We start from the raw sequence: 25,035 nt of genomic DNA, 5'->3' as shown, positions 1-25,035 counted from the left end.
GTGAGCATTACAAAGAATTAAAGGCAACATGCGAAAAATTTCAACTCTTGCTGTGCAAAGCAAGTGTTACAGAAGAAGAACATAAACTAAAAAAAACGTGGAATGAAAATTAATGATATTTTTACTAAAAAAAGCTATTGAGATTTGTATTATTTGTAAGCTCTATATTTATTAAGTATCACTGCTACTTTTTGCTAGGAAGTTTCATTAGATTTATTTTTTAGATGTTTATTCATATGTAGGGCAAGAGAAAGGGGAGTGCGCATCGACATAAGTGCGTATATATGCAAGAGGTTACTGTACATTGATTTCACATTTTGAATAGCTTATACGAAATTAAATATATAATTTAATTGTTGTAATAGTTAATATGTTTTTGTGGTTATCTGATTTTAACAAAAAAATTTAAACTAACAGTTTTTCAGAATAATATCAAATAGTTGTATTAAATAGTTTTCAAGAAACAAAAGAAGACAGTATTGTTTATCTTTGAAGGTAAAATTTTAGATAATTATTTTTATTACTTTTATTTTAAAACTTTGTTTCATAGTTATTAAAGTTGTTTTTAAGTTCTGTTAAATTAGGTTTCGCCAAAAGTAAATTTGAAGTCTGAACCATATACTATTGTTTTTTAATAAAAAAATCCTATAAAGATTTTTACCACTTGTTCTATTTAAAAATTATTTTTACTCATTGGCTTTTTTATTAATTGATTAAAAGCTTTTTTATTGTATTTTTGAAGTTAGTTAATTATTTCTAATAGCATATTTGCTGTAAAGGCATATTGAACTTTTGAATGTGCAACTGGCTACTGAAGATAACAGCTAACTAGTTTAAAATATTGAATAATTTAAAATGTAAAAATTAATATAGAAAACTATAAGATGTAAAGTTAAAAGGCGTTAAATCCTGGAGATCCTGATAAGCTAAGCTTATCGGAATAAATACCACTATAATAAACTATGTATTTCTAATATTGTTACTTATTTTTATAAAAGTGTTTTTACTAAGATTTTCAGTTTCAAAGACTGATTAAAGAAAACCTTTTTATTTATACTATTTTAGCTGCCATTTGCTTATGCTGGTTAAAAAAAAAAAGTGACTGACTTAGTTAAAACAAAGTTGCCACACACTCAGGCTTCTCACTATAATTCAGACTAGTTTTAAAATTTAAAAAAATTAAAGCTGACTCATGCTTGTTTGAATATTTTTTACAAATCACAGGCTAGCTTTATGACTTGAAATCTTTTTTCCTTAAAAATTGTGTTTTTTAAGTACTTTTTATTATTTTGGTATTTTCAGATATTTTACTATGAGCAACATTTTTCTTTTCAGTGTTTTGCTAATTTCCTTTTACAGTTTGTTTTTCTTACACTCAGGCCAACTCAAGCTAGCTTGATGTAACTCTGACTAGTTTTTTGGCTCTCAAGCTAGCTTTTTTATCAAAGATTCCATTTTTAAACACATAAAATCATTTTTATATCTTCAAAATTTGAATTTTTCAAACTTGTATAGTGGTGCACCCATCTTGAAAATTTAAGGGCATAGAGGGGTCCAGCATTTCATTTATTTTTAACAATATTATCATTAAACCTTATATAAAAACTCTAATTAAATATTATATAATACTTTAAAAAATTATTAGCTTTTCAGATATCATCAGTTGTGTAAAAAGTTTCTGATACAAATGTATGAATAAAAATTTTTTAATTGTCAATTTTCTTAGAAATTTAAAAAACTCACTAAAAATCTCTCTTCTCCTTTATAGTCAATTAACTTCAAATTTCAGAAAAAGTTCCTTGCATTAATAGAAAAAATCCTATTCTAAAAATATGAAGAAAATTTAAATTTGAAAATTTTATGACCAACATAATATAATTTTATGACCAACATTTTTATAATAAAACATTTTTAAACGAAACAGAAAAATTCCTACAATAGAAATGTTTATTATTTAGTTAAGATTAAATTGAGAAAGTTTCAGAAAGATTGCTTAAAAATTGTAGGATAAGGTAAATTTTTAATGAAATAGTCTTTTTTTTTTGCCTCTTTACTTTGGTCCTTTACCTATTAAGTTTTCTGACTTTGAAACCTCATATCTCAAACACTAATTTAAATTTTACAAAACAGTGAAAAGCATGTGGTAGCCAAATTAAAATGTTTAAAATAAGATCAACATGTAAAAAAAAGTGCCTACCCCTTTTGCCCTTACATAGTATTAGATTTGATAAATAAAATATATAACCCATTAATAGTAATGATGATGTGTTGTTTGTTTCGCAAATCAAATAGTTTTATACTTTAAAAAAAATAGTTTAATGAATATTTTTGTAGCAGATACATTAAAATACTACAATTAAAGTCGAACTTTAAAATAAATGTTGTTTTAACATTATTTTAAGCTCCTGATACAGTAAAGAATTTAATTGTGAAATAGTTTAGTTTTGTCTCTACTACTTAATTCTGGTAAAAACTTATTTAACTGATTATAGTTCATAATAAAATGTTATTAAAAAAAATTTGTGACCTTTTTAAAATATTTATCTGTGGAGATACCCATTATTAAAAAAAGTACTAGAAAAAAAAAACTAATTTTTTATACGTATCAACATATTTTGATTTGTTAAAAACAAACATATTTTAAGTTTTTTTTAATTTAGTATACGTTTTAAAACATCTTTTTTCGATGTATAATAATTTCTTATACATGTAGTACTGATTAAAAAGAATTATTTACAATGATTTTTAATACACCTTAATTTTATCAAAGCAATTAAAATATATACAAAATAAACATTATAAAGTGATATATAAATATAATAAGTATATTATGAAATAGTAAAAACGAACTATTTATAGGTTTTATATCTATACAAAGTAAGATTGTCTATGATAGTTTTCTTAAGTTTTTTATTATTAAATAAAGTTAAAGTTAAAGTTAAATAGTTTGGATTGTAAAATGTCTTTATTGGGAATGGGTCACTTTTGCACGGAGAGTCACTTGTGCACGACAACATTTTTGCATGGAACATCACTTTTGCATGCAGGCTGATTAATGTTTCCAGCTACTACCAAATCTGTAACAAAAAAACTGAGTGATATTAAGCAGACTCATATCAAAGACAAAAAATCACTATTTTTATAACTTAAATATTAAAAATTAGTGTTAGAAACAAAACTTAGCTCAAAGGGATTATAATAGCATAAAAGTACATGGAAAGTAGTGCAATTTAAAAAAAACAGAATTGTTTAAGATTTTAGTTGTGATGTAATAACATATTTTTTTTTATGTATTTCGACTTATTAGAATTTTGGTTTAGTAATGCATGAAAATTATTAAATGTATAATTTACCATTAAGTGTTTTTAATATAGTTTTGTTGAATCTGACGAGATATATAGTAAGTCTATAAAAACAGCTGTTGTGGATTAAACTTAAGTTCGAACTTACCATGTAAAATTTATAATCAATCAATTTATACATTTTAAGATTGCGTTATATTTTGATATAGAATAAATATTTTAATTAGAAAAAAAAACAGCTAATTAATTTATTTAATACCGATTTTTTTTTGTTATTTACGATTAAAACAATCCACAACAAACTAACAAAAAGAAAAAAAAAAGAAAATAAGAATATCTGAAGTTATTCTAAAGTAAAATTATGAGAGATCGATCCCTCTCAAAAATTTGATTATGTTTCTTCTATTATTAAAATTAGAAACTAGTTGATGAGTTCATTCATATACCTGTTTATATTTTAACGGTCTCCCAGCAGGCTTTACTATTGAGACAATGTGTTCTATGCTCAGGTCACGAGTATTTTGAGTTTATTTTGGCAGTTGAATAAAGCTCCAATGACGAAGGTTATTGCCTGACAGAACACTATACAGAGCCCAATGTGCAGCCTCTGCATAATTGTTTGTCTCCGCCCGTCAAAATCCTTTTTTTTTTCTCCAAAGGTGAGGAGGGAAGCCAGACTTCTGGCACCTAATGTTTTTTAAGTTGCTTTTTAATAATATTTCCGTTAAAATATAACGCCGTGCAAAAGTGACGCTTTGAAAAAATATTGCCATGCTAATGTAATGTCATGCAATAGGTGACGCTGTGTTTAAGTGACGCTCAATGCAAAAGAGTTGCCGTGCAAAAGTGCAAAAAAAACCCTGCGTGCAAAAATAACGCCGTGCAAAAGTGACACCCGCCTGTTTTTATTTGTTGTAATATTGTCTTAAATGTATTAAAAGCATTTATGTTTTGTTATTAGCTCTACATAATATTCAAAATTAAATTTAAATAAATTTTGAATTTTTAAAAACTATTTTTGTGAAAATACTATTGCTAAGATTTTAGTATTTAGTGAACTGTCAGATATTTATATGTATAGTTTTTAAGAAATAGTTGTTATATATAAGTTTTTAGTGAACAGATCTTTTTTCAGTTTTAATTGTATCTATTATACAATAAAAAATATTGCCCTTTACTTCAATACCATTAAAATAAATGCTGACATTTAATTTTCTTTTGAGAATCTGTAAGCTCGGACAAAATTTTATAGATTTAACCTTCCTGTTAGTTTTAATTGTTTTAGTTCTACATTTGTTTTTAATAAAACAGATTTGCGCAGTACTTTTCTTTATTGAACTGACATATGTTTCTGTGTGTTAAACAAGTTAACACACTTCAAAGGAGTTATCAACATCTCAAAAATAAGTTTACTATATGGATCTTGATAACTCTATTACTGTTCAATAAAGAAAAGTATTTGGCAAATTATTTTATTAAAAACAAATTTGTAACTAAAAAAATTAAAACTCACAAGTAAACTTGAGTCTGTAAACTTTTGTCCTAGCTTACAGAGTATTCCTGTGAACTTGCTTCGCTAGAATATTTATTGACAAATGATTAGCTTGGAATTTCGAATATTTACAATTGTTTTTATAATTTTTTTAAATGCCTAGTTTCTATACAGTAATAAGACTTAGGCATATTTAATATTTCCACCACCAAAGGTGTATTTTATCTAATTTAAAATTAGGTTCATTTGTATTATTCTTTAAAATTAATGTTTTTATAGGGTGACGAAAATTAAAAAAGTATAGTTTTTACCTAGTGGTTAGTGAATTAAAAGCTGTATTGGTTAATAAGTTATTTTTTGGTTGTTTAAAACAATACAGTTGTTTTCAAAAAGTAAACATGATAACTTAGTCAGTATTGATAGGTACCTGTTTTTATACCTGTAATAAATTAATATTGTACAACTTTGAAAAGCTTTAAACTAGTGAAACTGTTTAGAGTTCATGTATTCCTAGTTTGTCAAATCTAAGCGTGCAATTATATAAACACGTCTGAATCTGCTTTAATGACGTAATCGATGCGTTATTATTAAATATGATCTTATAAAAATGTCAAAGTAATTGTTCAAGATGACTCTAATTGCTGCTCAACATCTGTTGTATGAATATCTGCTAAAAAAAAACAATTATAAAAGTAGAAGCCTAGTTTCAAATATAGAATATTTTTATTTTTATAAAAAATTATTTTAATAAAAATATTTTTTTTTTAATAAAAACTTCAATATTTTTTTATATTTTATTGTTAGTGAATTACTAAAAAGTTTAAGGTGTTTTTTGTTAAATATGTTGTACTTGTTACTCACTAGTGTGATTTAACCAAAGTTTGAAATACTTTTTGTTTTGCTTTGTTTTCTAACAATTTGTTTTTAGAAATGTTTTTTTTATATTAATTTGAAAATATGATAGTGAATATAACATTTATTTAAGAAAAACAAGAAAAAGATACATATTACAAACATAGACTATCTTATAAAGTATAACAAAGCATAGTTGGGTGAACTTACATCTAATATTCTAATATTTAAATTTAACAAAAAAAAAAAAACTTATATCATATTGCTAGATACTTTGCTTTTTTAGGTGAAAAATTGTATTGCAATAAATGATTTAACGAGTATTGTACGTATATCTCCTAATTTTTTTTTGAGAACTATACACGTTTAGAACTAAAATTATTAAATAGAGTAAAGTACGTTGAAAAGTTTTTTTCGTAGTGTTACATATGATAAGAAAAGCTACGTGTAATTCACGTACGTTAGTCACAATCCTTATGTTTGTTTTGTTGACTGAACTCTGTATAATTTGTGATGTTGATAGACACGTCCTAATTTATGGTGAAATTGCTACTATTGTAGATGTTTAAATTCTTATTTAAAATTTTAACACAGTACTTTACTTAATTATTTGGCTTGAATTATTACATGCGCTCCTGGAATTCATGGCGAAAGTTAGCCCTGATGTTTAATTAGACTGTTGATGTTTAACTTAAACTTATTGTCGGTTAGACTATAAAATATTTGGTTTTGATATTAATTTCATTTTAGCAACAATAGTTGAAATTTTCTTTGCATATTATAACAAAATTTTTATTTTGTTATATTATAATTATAAAGTAAGTCAGAGAAAAATGTTAAAAAAGTAACACTTGGAACCAAACTACTATGCTAGTCTTTAAGTTTATTATTCTAAGTTTTTATTTATGACAAGTTGGTAAAATACTTGCGTTATATCTAAAAGTTTTAAGTTTTCTATAGAGACGTAACTATCTAGTTTCAAATATCTATAAGTTTATTGATGCACATATTTTTCGATTAGTTTAAGCAAGACAAATATTCATTTTCGAAATATAACCAAAGCGTTAAAAAGAATATTGTACAACCTTTGACCCAGGCATAAAAACCTAGGCCACTTAAAACACGCCATTAAAACGAAACAATAGTTAAAAACATAATTTAACTTTAAAAAAAAGTTTTCTAATTTGTTGAAAGTAAACATAAAAATAATGGGTTAATGAAATAAACTTAAATGTAGACGACAAAAAGAGAATTTTAAATAAATAACATAAACTTAATTAGCTGCTTAAGGAGTGGTTAAAAATTGATCATGTAGACTTATGTAGTACAAATCGAGTTTTTCGTTATGATAGTAGCATTCAATAAAACTCCGAAAAGAATGTGTTTTGTTTAATATATATTATTTTGATATTGCACTTGTTTGCTGTTGATGGATTTTACCTGAGTTCTGTATAACATTCGAGCTGCCGACGAGTGCAGGCAGACGTGGTTGTGTCTCCGCTGAATGCTTTCTGCACACGAAACAGTAATTCGAGCACATTGTTGATATTACCTCAGCGCTCTATTCTCAACTTTTCTCTCTTCATTTTAAACAAAACACTCTCACTTTTTGCCACCATTAGGCGTCATCGCAGAGTTTACAGAAATAACGACTGCTCGATAACTTTCAAATCATTTTTCAGTTCTTCTTTTTTGTTTAAATTTGATTGTAAAACTAGAGTCTTTTTAGGTCTTCCCAGTTGACATGTTGAGATTTAGATTATATTAAAACGATTTAAAAATGTTATACTTTCATTCAAAAAACTAAACTTTTTGCTAGTATTTCAAAAAGTTACCATATTTTCAGTGAACTTCTAGCTAGTTACTGACGGGTTAATTTTTTAGGAACTTAATTGGTAGTGTTAGTTTAGTATGAGTGAATAGTTATATTTGTTAAAAAAAATGTTAAAATTTTTACTTTATTAGTAAATACGAAGATAATTAAAAGTTGTGTATGGACATTTTATATTTTTAGTGTTAAATTATGTTGTAGACATCAATATAAAACGATTTACTCGTCTAATTTGAAGTTGAAAATGGTCTGAAATATAAAAATAAATATTACGACTTAATAGAGTATATTTTTAGCAAAGTCTAAACTTATTATTTTTCCATTTAAATATTTAAATCTCAATTATAATAAAAAAAGTAATACGAAAAAGTTAAAAAAAAAAGTTATACCATTTAACGCAAACTTTACAATTATAAATTGCTGTCTTAACTTAGTTGTGTGTTTAGAACACACAATGCTATTTAAAAATTCTTAAGTTTAAAAATGTTATAAATAACTGCTTACGAAATGCAAGTACTATGTTAATTTTGTGTTTTGTTTTTGAAAGTATTTTTTAAATAAAAATTTAGGCTAATTTTATACAACATGTTGATTAAAAGCTTTAAATAATAAAAAAGTGACACAACACTCCTCAGTTTAATTTCAGCTATAATTTGTTATAAAAGTCTAAACTACTGCTTTAGTACCTATCTATTTGAAATTATTTATAAAAGTTTTTCAATATTTAATTCAATTTTCTGCGTTTTAAAAAACTAAACATAAAATTGGTCAGTGGAAAAGTACAGAGCTAGCAAAAAGTAAAACTATAAAAAGAGTTTTGAGATATTGTTACGCGTAACTTTAATTTTATCGAGTTAATAAAAGTAAAACAAAAGCATTTGTAAAATATTATACAACTTTATCTACTTTCTTTATGTCTGTATCTAAAATGACAAATATTTACTAACTTTTGTTTTCCTCTTGTATTAGTTTTTATATTGTTTTTTAATTTCAAAATTCAATCTTTCAAGCTCAGCAAGTAAAACTTTTTAAAAAAGCTTATAATTTTAAATTTATTGAACTATATATAAAAAATTCTTTCAAGATTTTTTAATGCTAACTCAGTTTCGGCAAAGACCTCGTCAGTGCTTATATAAAAAATCTTATTCAAATAGAAGAATATTTTTGTATAAGCACTGACGAGGTCTTTGACCGAATTTGAGTGTGCATTAAATAGTCTTGAAAGAATTTAATAAATAAATTTATCCTTTAGAAATTGAGATCTTTTTATTAGTTTTCGATAAATCAAAACATATAATATATTAAACTATATTAAATGTCTTAGAATTTAAATTATTATAAATTTTAGTTCTCAAGGTTTTGACTTACTGTAAACTAATAGTAATATTACCATGAGAGGTGCAAAATGAACTAATACCATGCTTTTTAACTAACCCTATAAATGTTCTAAACAAAAACAAAAATTTTTCCCACATATTATTCATATGTCCATCGAAAAGTTGTAACATCTGTCAAAATTGACGGAAATTACTTAACAATTCTGATTTTTTTTTGTTTTTATTCTCAACTTTTTAGTGCCGTTAGCTACTATTTAGATTTAACTTACAAAGCACACATTTCCGTTTTTATATTTTATTTTGTGTTCTAGTAGTTTGTTATATTAAACTTGAAACTACTTACTTGTAAAAGTGAAGATTTAGTAGTTTTTTAGTTAATGTTCAATTTTAAAGCAGTTAATACACTTATTTATTTTCAATATGTTTAAGAATTATACAGCGGTGTTCTTAAAATTTAGTTTAATTTTAGTATCTTTTTTACGAATTAAGTTGTATGTTCTTGAAACAATTTTTATAAAAGTTTTTATGATTTTTATCGTAGTGAGATAATTGAAAAAAACGGTAAACCTGAGCTTTATTCTTTGTTATGTGTATTGAACGTTCAACTTAAATAAAGCTAATTTTAAAAAACTGAAAATGAAATTTTAGAATATATTGCATGTAAAAACCATATCTAAAACTTTATTAAACTTCTTTTTTTTTTTTTAATTTTTCGATAAAAGTTTGCTTTACTTATACTTAAATAAAGTTTTTTATTTAAAAATATAAGGCTAAAAAAATTAACTAGTTTTATTATTATTAAGTGTATACACAGTCTGCTGTATAAATAATAAATTAATTATGTAAAAAAAAATAATAATATAGCATGTTTAAACATTTTAATTGGAAAAATGTTTTATCAAACTAAAAAGAAGTTGTTTTAAAAGTACCCGACTTTTTTAGTAAACACTTTTTTTAAAACAAATACTCACTTTTTAAAAGTAAATATTATTTTACGCTATTGATGTTAAACGGAACAATTATATTATAATATATACTCTTTAAATAAACATTAAAGTAAAGTTATTTTTACATTAGTGTTAAATGTTTGTATATTTTTTTAAGTGAAAATGTAGTTTTTAGTCTTAAATAAAGGATATTTAAACATTTTAAGATTAGTTTAAGTATCTTTAAAGTTTATTAACCTTGATTTATATACTTAAGTTTTTTTTTAGGATTCTTAAGACTATATATGATTGTAAAAATATTGGTTCTAAACTCTTCACAACCACCTAAATCATTTTTCACTTATAGTAGAAAAAAGCCTATGTTTTTTTCTTATAGTGTTAATATATGAAAAGTTTTATATTTAGTTTTGGTTCATTTTATCAATTTTAATTTTTTCTACAACTTCTATAAATAAATAAAGTTGTAAAACAAAATGAACACTCTGCAATTCACTTAAACAAAATGAAAGAAATTTGGTAAAAACGTTAATGCGCCATATAGTTTAACTTGAAAATTATTTCTTAAATAAAGTTGGTCAAAACTTTAAAACTTAGCTTAATGAACTTTTTAAAGTTTAGATAGTAATCGTTATTGAAACTATTTAGCATATACAAAAACATAACAAAATTTTGTTATTTATTATTCAGCTTATTGACGTAGCCTCGAGGTATTTTGCTTTTCATGCAAATCTTTTCGGTTCGCTGCTGTCTTGTAATTAATTGTCCAGTTTGTTTTCAAATTCTGTATTTTTACATGTTCTACTTTGATATTTAGTTTATGTCTGACTGTTTGAAATAAAATTAAAACTTTGTCTAATTTTACAACACTCCAAAGAAACTTTTTTTTTGTATTTTGAACGAGCAGAAAAAAAGAAGTTTGTTTTGATTGTTGCATTGTTTTTTTAGTAATCTGCATATAATTAAAAAAATAAATAATGTAAAGTTAAACAAAAGCAATAAAGCAAGCACATATAACTAAAAGTTCTATGAAATATATGTTATTTAAAACCAACTTATTGCTAGTATGCATAATAAATCTACAAAAAACTATTTATTTTTATGGAGTTATTGTGCATACTAGAAATAAGTATGTTTTTCAGGCTTTAACTCAAAGTAAAGTTAGGAGTTATTTGTGACTAAAAGTAATATTAGTATTTTATTAATGTTTATTATAATAGAATTATTTTTATAAATATCTAAATTTATTAAACTATATTTAAATAACTTACGAACATGGAATTTTAACAAGTTTAAAAATATATAAATATTATTATAGTAAAACAATTTTAGTGTTGAAAAAGTACTATAAAACTAAAAACATTCTTAATTGTCATAAACTCATTTAATAATTGTGCTATTTAAAATAGTTTATTCGGATAGTAGTATAACTATACTTAAATAGTTTTTTATTTATATTTAACATTGTAAAATTTTAATATTTAGTCGATAGATATAGTTTAAGCACGAACAACGGAAACTAGTTGAAGTTTACTTAACTGATATTTTAAATTAATGATCTTGTTTGGTACAAAGTTTTCTATAAAGTAAAGTTGTTTGTAATTCATGAGTAGTTTATATGTAGTTTGGCTCATAGAGGTTTAGTCAAAATTTTTTAACCTCAATAGTCACGACTAAATGACTCTTAGTGAAAGTTATTTGGCAGTATAAAAAATGGAATAAAAACTTAAAAACAACGTTTTGTTCTATATATAATTACCATGTAACAGTTGTAACCTCAATTGTTATAATACTTTAAACTAACAATTGAAATCAAATAAACTCATATGAAATTTTTAAATAGAAAGGATTTTACACAATCACGCTTACTGTCGTTTAATCACAACAAAATATAAATGTTAAAAACGTTGCTGATGTTTACAGCGGCTAGTGTTAAATAATTCAAGCATGCTTGTTCGCTTGCACATCACCCGGCCGGTCCTTGTCTCCTTCTCCTCTCATGAGAAATATCTATTTGCAACCGGCTTCCCTGCACAATTGTTTTTTTCAGTTTGAGTTAATATTTTTGTCAATAGCGTTTGATGATTAATTAAGTGGTTGTTGTCCACCAACAAAGCTGTTTTTTTTTACCGTGAACTCCAGTTAACATATACTCTGCGCGACGCTTTTAGTTTTGATTTAAAACAACATAAGGCTGATGTCTCGTTTTAAAGTTTCTCCCTTGAAAGTTCCGCATGAGCGGTTTCGTCGCTGCATTACATGAAGCACCGGCTCGTTTTTCTTTCAATGTTTGAGTTGCAATATTTTTTCTTCAAAAGTAAGTGAACTAGTTTGATCTTTAATTTGATTCTTACTAACGATTTAACATTGTAAAAGTTATTTTATTATAACATTAATATAAAACACAATGATAAGATCTAGTTGGTAAAAATTAAGCATTTCTGTAAGCAAAGATTATTTTAAACATTTTCAACTGCTTGAATATTCAGTTAAAAATATTTTATTTTATTTATAAAGATTTTAATAAAACTTCTATATATATATTTAATGATTATATTTCATTGTAATTGTTTAAAGTTTTATAGTAAACGATATTTAATTTAAACTTTTAATTTAAACATAGTATAAGTTATAAAAAACTAGATAAATATTTTGTTTAAACTGGAAATAAATTATTTTTAAGTATATTTAGTTTTTTATCAAAGACAAGTTTTTGTATATAAAAAAATTTTAAGACATAGTTTTATTTCATAGTAAGATTTATATAATTTTTTAATCATTGAAGTAAGGCAAAATAACTATATTAAAATCGAAGGTTGGTTTTTCTAAACCATAATTTTTCTAAGGTTTTTTTTTCTGGTTTGTTATGAAAAAAGTTTTAAAATGACTATCACATAAATTTTATAGCAGTTATTCAAAAATTGTTTATTCTGTGTTTTTTTTTGCCAGATGTGTTTAAAGTTCGAAACTAATGCTTTAACAGGTAGAATAAAACTGTTGCTTGTAAAAGTACGTAAATATTTATATTAGTCAACAATCTCAGCTTATAATAAATCTTTTTTAAAAGTATTAGTTTTACTGTTTAAATTTTAGGTAGCTATTATATTACTTAAGAGATATATTCATAATTGAAATTTTTTATTGTTTTTCTTTTTATAAATTTTGAATTAAGTTAAAAAATTCCTTTAAGTACATAACTTTATTAAAACCTTTATTTGTTCAACTATAAGTTATAATATTTTCTTAAGAACTTTCTAAATAGTCAATACTAAAGTATTCGCTTTTCCTATGCTTGATAAGTTTTCGAAAGAAAAAAAAGTTTGTTTGTCAATTAAATTGCATTATAGTATTGGTTTCAAAATTTTTATTCAAAAATTTAATAGTAAGTTTTAACTGTAAATATAATTTAAATATTTTGATTTGTACCTTAATGTATAATTTTTTTTATAAATGATATTTTGTTTAATACAAATTGTAAAGTATAAATGAAAATGCTTTTAGTTTAAATAAAACTTAACTCAAAACTTAATTAAATAACTAGTTTGGTACATGCTTTAGCATTTCATAGTGTAAAAAATAAACGCTATAATATTGAAAAGGATAAGATTACGAGTTAAGTTGCTACGGAAAAAGCAAAATAGAAGTTGAATTTTATTTAGGTCTGTAATTTATAGAGTTGAGTCTGTAAAGTAGGGGTCGGCAACAATTAACTTAACGAAGTATTTATACTGAAACTGTTTGCTAAAAAAAAACTTTGTTTGAGATACAACCAAAATAAAGTTTATTAGGCTTTTTGATCGCTAGATAGTACTATAAAGTTCTTTACAAGCGAACTAAGTTTATGAAAGCAAATATATTTTAAATACTTCGTAAACTAAATAAATATATGCGACAATAAGTAAGGTGTATTTAACTAAACATTGATTTAACCTAAATTTTTTAAAAATAAATTAATTTGATAAATTACCTTTCAAAATGTTATTGTTTAAAAACTTTGAACTAAATATTTCACAAGTATAGTTTTGCAACTCGAGTATATCTTTAGTTTTGTGATTTTTTAAACACTCGTAACGTATCCATGATTTTATTTATATTAACTAGTTTTATACTATACTAAAAGCAAAAAAAAAAGTTTTTTTCAACTAATCTATTTACACTACGCTTTTTACATGGCGTCCTACGCATTGATTGCTACCTACAAAAAAAAAAGTTTTTGATTTCGTTGTAAAGAATTAACATCTTAAAAAATATTCAGTTTTAGTTTTGAATTATAACAAATATTATCTAACTGAATAGATTAATGTTGTACAAATTTTTACTATGCTAAAATTTAACTGTTATTTAAAAAGTTGTTGGTTTTTAATTTAATTCTGCTTAAACTAGGTTTTAAATGAAACTCGATTTTTGTAAACCGTTGAAACTTTAGAGATAAAGTATTTTTTCACGTTTTCTATTTGTTTATCGGAAGAGTATTTTTGTACATAATTTCGAAGATTCTGTTCGCTACCACTTAGTTTTACTAACACCACTCGTGAAAAGCTAGAAAAAAATTGACTTGTAGTCTTAATAAGCAGTTTTTTAACCAGTATTTTAATACTTTAAAATAATTCAATATGTTTTACAGATTTTGTACATGTATAGTTGTTCACCTTTTATACAATAAACTACAATTGCGTATTTAAGCAACAATATAAATATTTTTTATTACAAAAACAGAAAAGCATTTTGTTGGTAAATTGTGTTTGTATAGTTATTTATACTTAATGATTCTATTTATCTTTACAAACTTTGAATGTGTAAGTTTTATTAAAATACTAGTAAATTAAAGTATCTATTTCTGATAATTTAAAATCTCGAAATTTTTTTTTGTCATGATAATTCAGTCAAGTATTTAAAAAAAAATTACTAGCAAAAAAAGCATCAAATAATATAATAGTTTTTCAATATTTTTTTCATCATTTATTGACAAGAAATTCGGTGTTTGCAGCTCGAATAAAGGCTACATATTTGCCCATGCTAAATTACATTGATTTAGATTAAAAAGTTAGTAAAATCAAATGACTCTCTAACACCAAACAGTGTTCGTTTCGCACTGATAGTTTTTTGGAGAAGATTCATAATCTTTCTTGACTTTTACAAAGTTTGTGACACCATTGACTTGTTGCAGTCGTGGAAAAAATACTTTAGCTCGAAAGTTTTCTAAATTACATTAAGCAACGTATTAAGTTTTATTACCGTTTAAAAATATTATTTTATGTGACGAGTTAATTAGAGTTTGTTTCTTATACTTTATACTAGTATACTGCTTATGCTTTATTTTTTACTAAATTGGTAAGTTAATGTTTGTTTCGATGATTTACTTATAAATAAAACACTAAATACATTAGTCAAAGTAGCTAAATTTTTAACTTCAAGTTTTACATCATTCAAAAAGTCTGTTAAAAGTATTTGCTGTTTTAAAGAGGATAAATTTTAAGCTAATCATTGTAGCCTCGTTTATTTTAGTTTTTTGTAAAAAAAAATACAGCTCTATTTAGAACTTTGTTACGTAATTAATAACGCAAAATTTTTTTAAGAACTATAAATATTCTTTTAAGTAATAGCACTAGTATAAGTATTGTTGTTTACTAACAAGTAAAAGTACTACAAAACTATATTGTTAAGTTTAAGCTTTGAAAAGTTTTTCAAATTTTAAATAGTTTAAGATGAAGTTTAGAAAATTTAGTTAATGTTATATTTTTATTCAATACTGTGTTATTTTAACATAACAATGGAGATAATTTGTTTAGAAATTTTTAAATCATTTAATTCAAACCTTGATTTGTATATATCTATAAATTACTTTAAATAAAATATTAAAAATAGAAATAAAACTACAACCTATTTTTACAGAAAACGTTATTAGCGTAATGTTCGATCAACATAATAGTATGAAATCAAGTATAAAAGACAAAAACAACAACGATGTTCTAAGTAACTTAATTTCCTCTCAACAGCAAATGTGCAACAACAAATATCAAGACTTTATCGGTAGTAAAGGTAAGCATAAAAAGTTATTATTTTTCAGTTGTAAAAACAGTTTATTATTAGTGCTTCAGAAGGTTTGGAAAACTTGTGAACACTTAACTGGTTAGGAAGCATATGAACTTTCTATATATAATACCTATTTAAGTACTTTCTACATAATTCATTAACACAATTTAAAATTTTGTTTTATTTCTTAAAATAAGTTTCTTAAAAGTTATAAAGACTAAAGCCTATAAAATCAGTCCAAAAATAAGAAAGTATTGGTGAAACCTTTAGTACTGTACAAAAAAGTCATAGTAGTCAGGTAATTTTAGCTTAAAAAAATTATATACTTATTTTTTAAATTCAAAATAGTTAAAAATTATAAAAAACATTGATTAAACAAATAATTATATACTGGATGTCAATGTGTCAATTCATAAAGTATTTATAAGTTGATAATGTATAAGAAGTATAGTAAGCTCACTTTTTATTACTTTTCTGGTACGACTTGCTAATAGTTTGTACATTTTTAGTTTAAATAAGAATGATACTAGAAAATGAATATCAATTGTTACTTATGATTTAATTATAAGGATACTCAGTTTACTGCGTAGGATTAAAATGATAATTTTTCATATATTTGGCTAAACCTTGCAAAAATGATTACCATTTAGAACAGTGGTCTTCAAACTTTTCAAAACCTGTGCACATTAAGTTACTAGGAAATATATTCTGTGCACACTAGTTTAAAAAAATTGTAGTTATTGTTAAAGATTTTTTTTTAATGTTTAGAGTGACTTAGTATATAAATAACGGTTTGAAAACTGTTATTTTATATTATAATTAGCTTTTTCCCATAGAAATAGACAAAACAAACGTCATTTAAAAAACGTTTTTTCACCTTGCTAAATTTTCTTACACAGTGCACAGTAAAAAAAAATCTATGCACACCTTAGAGACCACTTATTTAGAATATAACAATTTTTAAACTTAACTTGGCTTACTTGTTCAAGAATCAAAACATGAACAGAAAGAAGTCAATGGTAGTGTTCAAAGTCTACTCTTATTTTGTATTTAATTTGTTCAGGTATTCAGAAAAAATAGTCTCTTATTACTTAACTGTTGCAACTCTACAAATATCAAGGCAGTTTTATGGTTCTCAGCTCCTTTATGCTAGTTTAGACTACTTTACTAAAAATTTGTGTGAATGTCAAATTAATAATTAAAAGTGCTGTAAAATTGCTAGCTTTATTTTAAATTTCTCTTTTGTAACAATTGTTATGCTTTTCTGCACTGTAACAGCAACGTAATGAAGTTTAAAAAAAAATTTAAAATAAATAGAAGTAAACTTAAACTTGGAAATAAAATTAATTTCAAGTGACATATGCGAAATTGCACATCCAAAGAGCACTGTTATAAAAATAATATTTATTTAAAAATTGTGAAACAATTTATTTATTTCTGTTTTTATTAGATTGTTGTAATTTTAAATATATACTTTTAGCTGTTTACAAACCTAAAGTGTGCTAAAACGTTTTAACACATTTCCTTTACTTAATGAATGTAACAAATATTTTTAATATAAAGTATTGTGTTAAGGTTAAGTTCTAGCAACAAAAAAAAAAGTTTTGCTCATTAATTCCAGCTTTAATAACTCAATAATTTTTTAACCAAAGTATAATAAAGTAACAAATTTAAAATGTAGTATCAAAATAAAAACTACATACTATTTAAAATAAAGAGTTTTATTTTATACCTAAGGAAGTAATACTGTTAAAAGAAAGTAGAGGTACTTAGTATTATATTTTTATTCACCTTTATTAAAAAAGAAAACTACTTCTATAACTTAAGTAGAAATTAATTAAAAAAATATTCTTATCTTTTTCAACTTTTAACAAGACTTTTTAAGTTATTGATTGGTACAAATGTCTTTAACTATATATTATAAGTATAAGATTTAAGAGCTATAAATTTTAAAATCAAACAGTTTTATTCTTTAAATATCTATCAAAAAATAAATTAAAAATTCTTAAAGTATTATTTATTTAAATGTAGTGAGATAAAATTTTAACATATTTTTAAAATTTGTTCATTAATATTTTACTTGTTGTCTAATTACCAAAACAATCGTAGTATTAAAAAAAATACTAGAAAATAAAATGAAAATAAAATGAAAAAACGCATTTTAAATGTACATTATTTTTTTGATTAAGACAAAAAAAATTTATGTTCAAAAATTGTAATGATGTAATAAAATTATTTTCTCGAAATAAATTGTTATGCACTTTATGTAATATTTAAAAGCATTATTATATGTTGTCTATTGAGTTTTTTATTTAAGAAATAATATCAAATCCTTCTACTTGTTATTTTTTAAAACTTAAGTACTATTTAAGACTAGGAGTGGGTAACTTTTCTAGTCCACAGGCAAAATTTACCCCAATTTTTTTTTGGCTATTTTTGTTAATAAAAGTTCTAGTAAATCGCATAATCAAGGAAATCTACTGTAAATTTTTAAAAGTAACCAGTTAAAAGTAAAGTTGAATGAAATAGTCATTCACTTAGCGTTTGTGTGTGCTATTTTTGACTAGTTAATTTACTACAACTGTTTTAAAAACAATAGATTTTGATTTTTTACGATGTTAAAGCGTTGTTTAAAACAGAGACTATCATGACGTCATCATTCGACGAGGGCAATGGAACTGACGAAGCTTGCTCTCCTACAGCAAGTAGTGGAACAACGTCATGTGGTTACTCTGACAACGACTCTCTGTTACCGAGCCACTCACAGTCTTCTTTTTGTAACAAAAATTGTAGGTTAGGCTGTTTAAAATCTGTTTTTTTAACAAAGTTTAGTTTTTTTATATAAACTTAATTTATTCACTTATTGTTATATCAAACAGGGTTGCCACTTTACGTGGAGACCTTGAAAAACCTGGAATTTTAACAATTTTTAAATGTTTAGTAGTCAAATTTCGATTTAACATTTAAAAATGTATCACATAAATAAAAAAAATTTGTCATCATTAAAATTTTTTTTTATTAAAAATATATTTAAAGTAGCTTTACAGTATCTTTTCAATGTTTTTATACTATTTAACACAGTTTCTTACCTTAAACTTAACTTTAAACTAAAAATAGACCCAAAAATGTGCACATTTAAAATCCTGGAAGAAATTTAGAAAATCTGGAAATTTTTGTGAAAAACAAGTGGCAACCCTGATCAAATGTTCAACAATGCATTATTCTAGAAGATTTATGTTACCAAGTTTATGAAAAAATTAAAACCATCAACTTGGCTGTTTGTCAAAAAATGAGTTTTCAAGCCATATAAATTACAATTTAATTTCAAACATGATAAAGGTCGGACACACCTGATAGCTGGTACGAACTACAAATGAAGTTCAGTAATTTTCACCCAGCTGCCTCTTCGAATCTACCTCAAACCGAACTGCAATCTTGTAATTTCTCCCAACTACCTCCTACCTGCCTCTCTCGACCCCTGCCTGAAAAACGTTGCTCAAATGAAACTGAGAAGCCCGTACCTGGTTTAATGAACAGCCCGTCATCAAAAGCTGCTGAAAAAAAGGGAAGTGTCAAAAACACGTACCGATTAAATCTTTTGCCTCCCCCTCAAAGACAGTTAAAGTCCCAACGTTAGTACAATTTACTTTTGAAATTTTAAATTTTCGAATATAAAAAGTTTATGTACTTTTAACTAATATTTTTTCCTTAAGTATTTTATTTGTGTTTTAAAGTAATCAAGTAAACTCTGGTAATAAATTTTCAATTGGTTTCAAGTTTTAGCATACTTAAGTTGTCCAATATTTATTTCAACAGTTTATTACAAACAAAACAATGTTTCACTCCTATACTTGCATATAGGAGATCCTCAGTTGTTGTAAATAGGTCTTATTCAAATAGAATATCTCTTTAAAGATACATTATCATTATTATACTTAAGTTGTATTGACTTATGTTTTTATCATATGTTTTTTAAACAATGTTTGTTAATGTAATGTAATGGCTAATAGATTAATCTTAACTTTAAAACTAGCTGCTATAAGCAGACTTTTAGTATTAAAAATTTGTATTTATTTTACAAAGCATTTTACACTAACATTTTATAATCAAAATACTTAAATAAATAGTATATAAATAAAGAATTTAAATGAAGGCTGTTACAATGTCTGCTTACTTTTATCCAAGCATTTAAGCTTTGACAATTTTTTAAAGTAATAAAGTTAACTTAAAATGAATGAAAAATAATGTTTTTAAGGCTAATTTAAACGACTTAAAACAGCATTCATACATTTTTACAGTTTTTAACAAATAAAACATAAGTTTATAAAGCTAGTAGCTTAAGATTATATAATCAACAAAAACACCGGCGAAAGTCAGCAGAGCAGAAGACAGGACTTTCGTATGCTGTGAGACAAGCTCAAGTTTAACATAGGAGTTGATCATACCAATTCGATCATCAGACCACAAACTTTCGGTTTGCTTTTTGTTTCCTTCGTAACCGAAAGCTTGTGGTCTGATGATCGAATTGGTATGATCAACTGTTATGTTAAACTTGAGCTTTTCTCACGGCATACGAAAGTCCAGGCTTCTGCTCTGCAGACTTTCGCCGATGTTTTTGTTGATTTTTTGATATTAAGCTACAAGCAAATTTTTCGGTTGTGACTGACTAATGAGTCCTAAACAGGACCAAACCGGTCACAGTCTACCGAAAGTTTGTGGTCTGATGGTCGAATTGGTATGATCAACTCCTATGTTAATATTATAAATATTTAAACTGTTAATTATTAACGATGTTTTAATGAAAAATTAAAAAGAAACAACCTCTTTGGAATATGTTAGCTCTTAAATACTAAATCGAAACAAATGCTATCAGCAAATTTATAGAATCCGAATATTCGTATATAGTTTAAGTATAAGCTTATTAATTTTTCATCTATTTTTTGTTTATAATTGTTTGTTTATACATTCTTATTTCAACAGTTGTGTGCAAGTGGGAGAAATGTGGCGAAGTGTTCAAAAGTTCTGCCAAACTGCAATCCCACCTTCACAACGCCCATGTGAATTCCATGCCTGCAAATAGGTATGATTTATTTCAAGTGATAGGGGCTATAGTACTCTAAAAATATTTAATTTTTTCAAACATGTATGTCTCCCTAATTAATCGCTCTTAATTTTCAAAATTTTGATTTTATTAATTATTCCTAAATTAGTGTCTGATGTTTTACCCTAATATAGTAATTTGACTTGTGTTTTATATTTTTGTTTTTTCTCAATATTTCTACTAATTTCTCATCTTAAGGGTGGGCAACAGCCCGCAGCACACCTGGCAGAAATCTCTGACCTGCAAATTTATCTTGAGAAGAACCTGTGTGAAACAAACACAATTTTGTTTTAATCTTATCTTTTAATTTGATATTCAGCAGGCAACAGTGCTTATAAAATGATCATTTATATGAATTTTCACGATATACTAATTTTTTGATATAAAGTTATGGTTTTTTAAAACGTGACCTGTGAAAAAAATCGAGTCTATAAAGCTCCTTCTGCAGTAAATTTTGACTGCCAACCAGAAAAAATTGTAATTTTTATTTAGCTTATAAATTTTAAGTAAACTTTTCTTGATTTTGTTTTTATAGTAAAGTTTTACTTTCTTAAATTTGTTTAATTTTACGGAAATGGATTGTTAAATGTTAAAACAATCAGAGCCGTGCTCACTAAGCTTATCAAAAATATATGTTTACAGCAATTTTTCGTGCAAATGGGTAGGGTGCAGAGTATTTGGGAAGTCTTCTCGAAATTCAAACTGCTTGCTACAACACGTAACAAAAGTCCATAGCAAGTGCAAACCTCATGCCGTGAGTATTTTCGTTGACATAGTATTTTGATATGTTTACCAATATATAGAAATTAATACTTTTAAGTTTAAATTGTTTCTTCAATTTTTACGTAGAATTTTTTTTTAAGCAGTTTCTCTTTACTAAATAAATATAGACTGTTAGGATTTTACACTTTTCAGTTTTAAATTGTTAAAAAAAAAGAATAATAACTGAACTTCTAAAAGACTGATATGTTCATTATTCATTTAAATTTCATAGTAATTATAAACATGTATGTTAAAAAACAAATAGTTACAAGCAATTTGTTATACTTCATATTAAAATTTCAAAATAAATATTGACTAGTAGCAATACTTTGGCTATCATACTTTTAAGTAGTTGAGATCTCTCTATTTGTTTTCTTAAAACCAAAACATATAATACATTTAAGTAGCTTTAAAAGGATATTGTAATTTACAGTAAAGTAAAATATAAAATTAAGTTTTAGAACTTCAAGTTGTTCTTACCAAGTCTTTAAAATTTACGCGTTAAAAGTAAACCATTAGAAATAACTAAATCAGAACAAGTAAAAAAGGTTTAATTCTGGGTCCTAGAGCAGGGGTCGGCAGCCTTTTGTGACTTGCAAGCCTTTTTTTTTTGACCAAAATAGCTTGCGGACCACTATTACAAAAAAAGTCTTAGAGAGCCGCAGTTATTTGAAACTATTGTAGATAAATAGGGTTATCAACCAAAAGTATGACATAATAAGCAATAGTAGAGCACTAATAAAGAGTTTTTATTAAATTAAGAACCTGAGTGCAAGTTTTTATTATAAAACCTTCAGTTTTTATAGTTTTAAAAAAGTATGTTTTTAGCTAAAAAGTTCTTCGCGGGTTGCAGTTTGCCGACCCTCCAAGAATATAAGTTTGAGAAAAGTTTTGTAATACTTAGCATAGTTTAAAAATGCTTTTTTTTAATTTACAAACACAAAAAAAAAATTGTGGTACAATATTTGCAGTTTTTTAGTTATCTTTCTGTTTTAATTAGTACCAAGAATAATTTCGATCAGTTTATCTAAATGCAATTTTAATGCTATTAATAATTGAGTTTCTTACTAACCAAATAAAACATACGTCAACCACAGAAAAATTATCTTTATTGTATCCATCTCAATTGAATTTCTCATTTAGTATAGAAACTAATTGGGAAAATAAAATCTTAATTTTTCAAGTTTGTTCTTTTCAAGTATTTAACTTGTAACGTATCAGTAAAAGTTATTACAGAAAAAATTGTTTGTATTGTTTTGTAAACATTAAGAGAGTATTACTAGTTGAATCATCTCAATTTCCAGTGTTGCTTTCCCGGCTGCAATTTACGATTCAACACGGCCAATCAGCTGGAACGACACGTGACCTTTCATTTGGACCAATCGAATTCGCAGGCTACAAACACCGACAACTCGGCTAAGAAGCAGCACCAAAAAAGAGAGAGACGTTTACCCTTGCGTAAGTTGGATACGTTTTGTTGGATTTGTGTGTTTTTTCGTTAAAAAAAGTCAGTTGTTTGTTTCGACATTTGTTTGAATGCAAGTAATAATGTTGGTTGTTCAGGGAGAAAAAAAAAAGAATTATAACGTATTTAAGAAGTATTTTTAATTAGTACTTGAAAAAAATAGAGAGTATATAAATACTGAAAGTGAACGTAGTAGGAGTGATAGGACTTTAAAATTTAGTTAAAACATATTTTTTCGTTCAAAAGAAATTACTTTATATAAAGTTTGGTTACTAGTAAAACATTAAGTTATCTAGTTAGGTATTAGTTTATTTTTATTATGTTAAAAGATAAAGAGATTTAGAATTCAAAAGTAGCTAATTTTTTTTTTGTCTATAAAAGTTGTTAATTATTTAATTTTGTTTTGAATTATATTAATGATAATTTATAGTCTCAATATTATTATGTGAAGCAATTATTTAAACAGATTAATTTAATTTAATTTCTCATTTGTATTAATTTTTTGTATATATTTAAAAATATAGTCTAAACAATTTTTAACTCTAAATAGTTCAACAGTTTTAGATATTTTGTCAAATTAAACTTTTTACATGTATTAAACTAATTCTATACCGACTAATTAAAAAAACTTTAAAATACTCTCAAACCAAAAATGCCTAGAATACTCATGGAGTTCTGAATTATTTTACTTTACTAAAATTATATATCTTTTTAGCAAACAGAGACGATTGTATGGATGAATATGTTATGAACAAAATATCTGCTCGCCTGCTGCAAATTAAAAAAGTCAAACAAAACAATGGAAACTATGATCATCTGGTTTCGTTTAACAGATTGTTACCTCACAAACAAAAACGAAAAAACAAAAGAGGTTTTTTGAACTGAAATTAATACAGTTTATAAGTGCGCTGCGCATATTTTTTCGTTCAAAATACGTTGCTAATACTAAACTAGTTTTTTACGCATTTTATTTAACTTTTAAGACATTTTAAAATTAACTAATAAGTTTTTTTCATAAATATTATTTAAAATGATTGACTCCGTTTTATTGATAAGGATACAATATTTAAACAAATATTAATTTTTAGATAATATCAAAGTCATAAGCTTAAATTACTTTTTTAAACAAAATTCATAGTAGCCCTTAAAACTTTAAAAAAATAATATTTTGTTATTTAAAAATATTAAGAAATTTGTTTTTAAAGTTTACTGTGCTTTAAAAAAAGATACAAATATTTAATAAGTTGTTTTTTTTTTATAATTTAAATTTTTAACAGACCAAAAAATCAAAAGAAGTTAACATTATGAATATATGGTAAAGAAAAGTTATTTCTACCTCAGATAAAACGTTTCTACTTCAGTTTGATTGTTTACCGTTGATTCCGATTAAAATATTTTTTAAATATTGAACAATTTTTTAAAACTAAATTCAATTGTGTTAATAGCATTTACTAGATTTTAGTTAATGTTTTAGGTTTAAAGTTGATTACTTTAAAAATGAATAAGTGTTTGTTTTTTTTTTCTTGGTTCGTCTGTCAAACATAAATTGGTTTAAAAAGTAGCCAAAAAGTTTGTTTAATATAAGTCTTTAGCAACATTCAGCTAATTCAGCTTTTAATGTCAAATTAGTTTTACTTAGAAGTTTGAAACTTTTTCTGTTACACAGTTTTAAAGGTTTGTTTTTTAATTTTTAAACATTCTTTTTTATAGTTGCTGTAATATAAGATTGTTTTGCTCAGGATTATGTTAAGTGTAAAAGACATTTTTTCAGAAATTTTCATATTTTTGTAATACAAATTTAAACAGGTTTCATAATTTTCTATTTAATCTAAATAATATATTTTTATTATTTATTAAACTATGGCGTTTTATTATAACTAATTTACTTTTAGTGACTTAAATAAGTTTGCTCTATT

General features: G+C 24.7%; 1 protein-coding gene across 1 annotated transcript; it reads left to right on the top strand.

Moving 5' to 3' along the window:
* Positions 1-426: 426 nt before the first annotated feature.
* LOC145842729 (uncharacterized) lies at positions 427-24,506 on the top strand. Its single transcript, XM_082950208.1, has 9 exons — positions 427-495; positions 15,651-15,797; positions 18,431-18,584; positions 19,131-19,423; positions 20,772-20,871; positions 21,535-21,646; positions 22,959-23,112; positions 23,835-23,990; positions 24,397-24,506. The coding sequence occupies exons 2-9, from the start codon at positions 15,668-15,670 to the stop codon at positions 24,417-24,419; spliced, it is 1,122 nt and encodes a 373-aa protein (XP_082806334.1). The 5' UTR covers positions 427-495; positions 15,651-15,667; the 3' UTR covers positions 24,420-24,506.
* The last annotated feature ends 529 nt before the right edge of the window (positions 24,507-25,035 follow it).

Source organism: Thalia democratica, chromosome 8 (assembly GCF_965202585.1).
Source record: "Thalia democratica chromosome 8, ktThaDemo2.hap1.1, whole genome shotgun sequence".
In the NCBI taxonomy this organism is placed as follows: Eukaryota; Metazoa; Chordata; class Thaliacea; order Salpida; family Salpidae; genus Thalia; species Thalia democratica.
The sequence above is the reverse complement of the archived record's forward strand: the minus strand, read 5'-3'. Positions and strand labels throughout refer to the sequence as shown.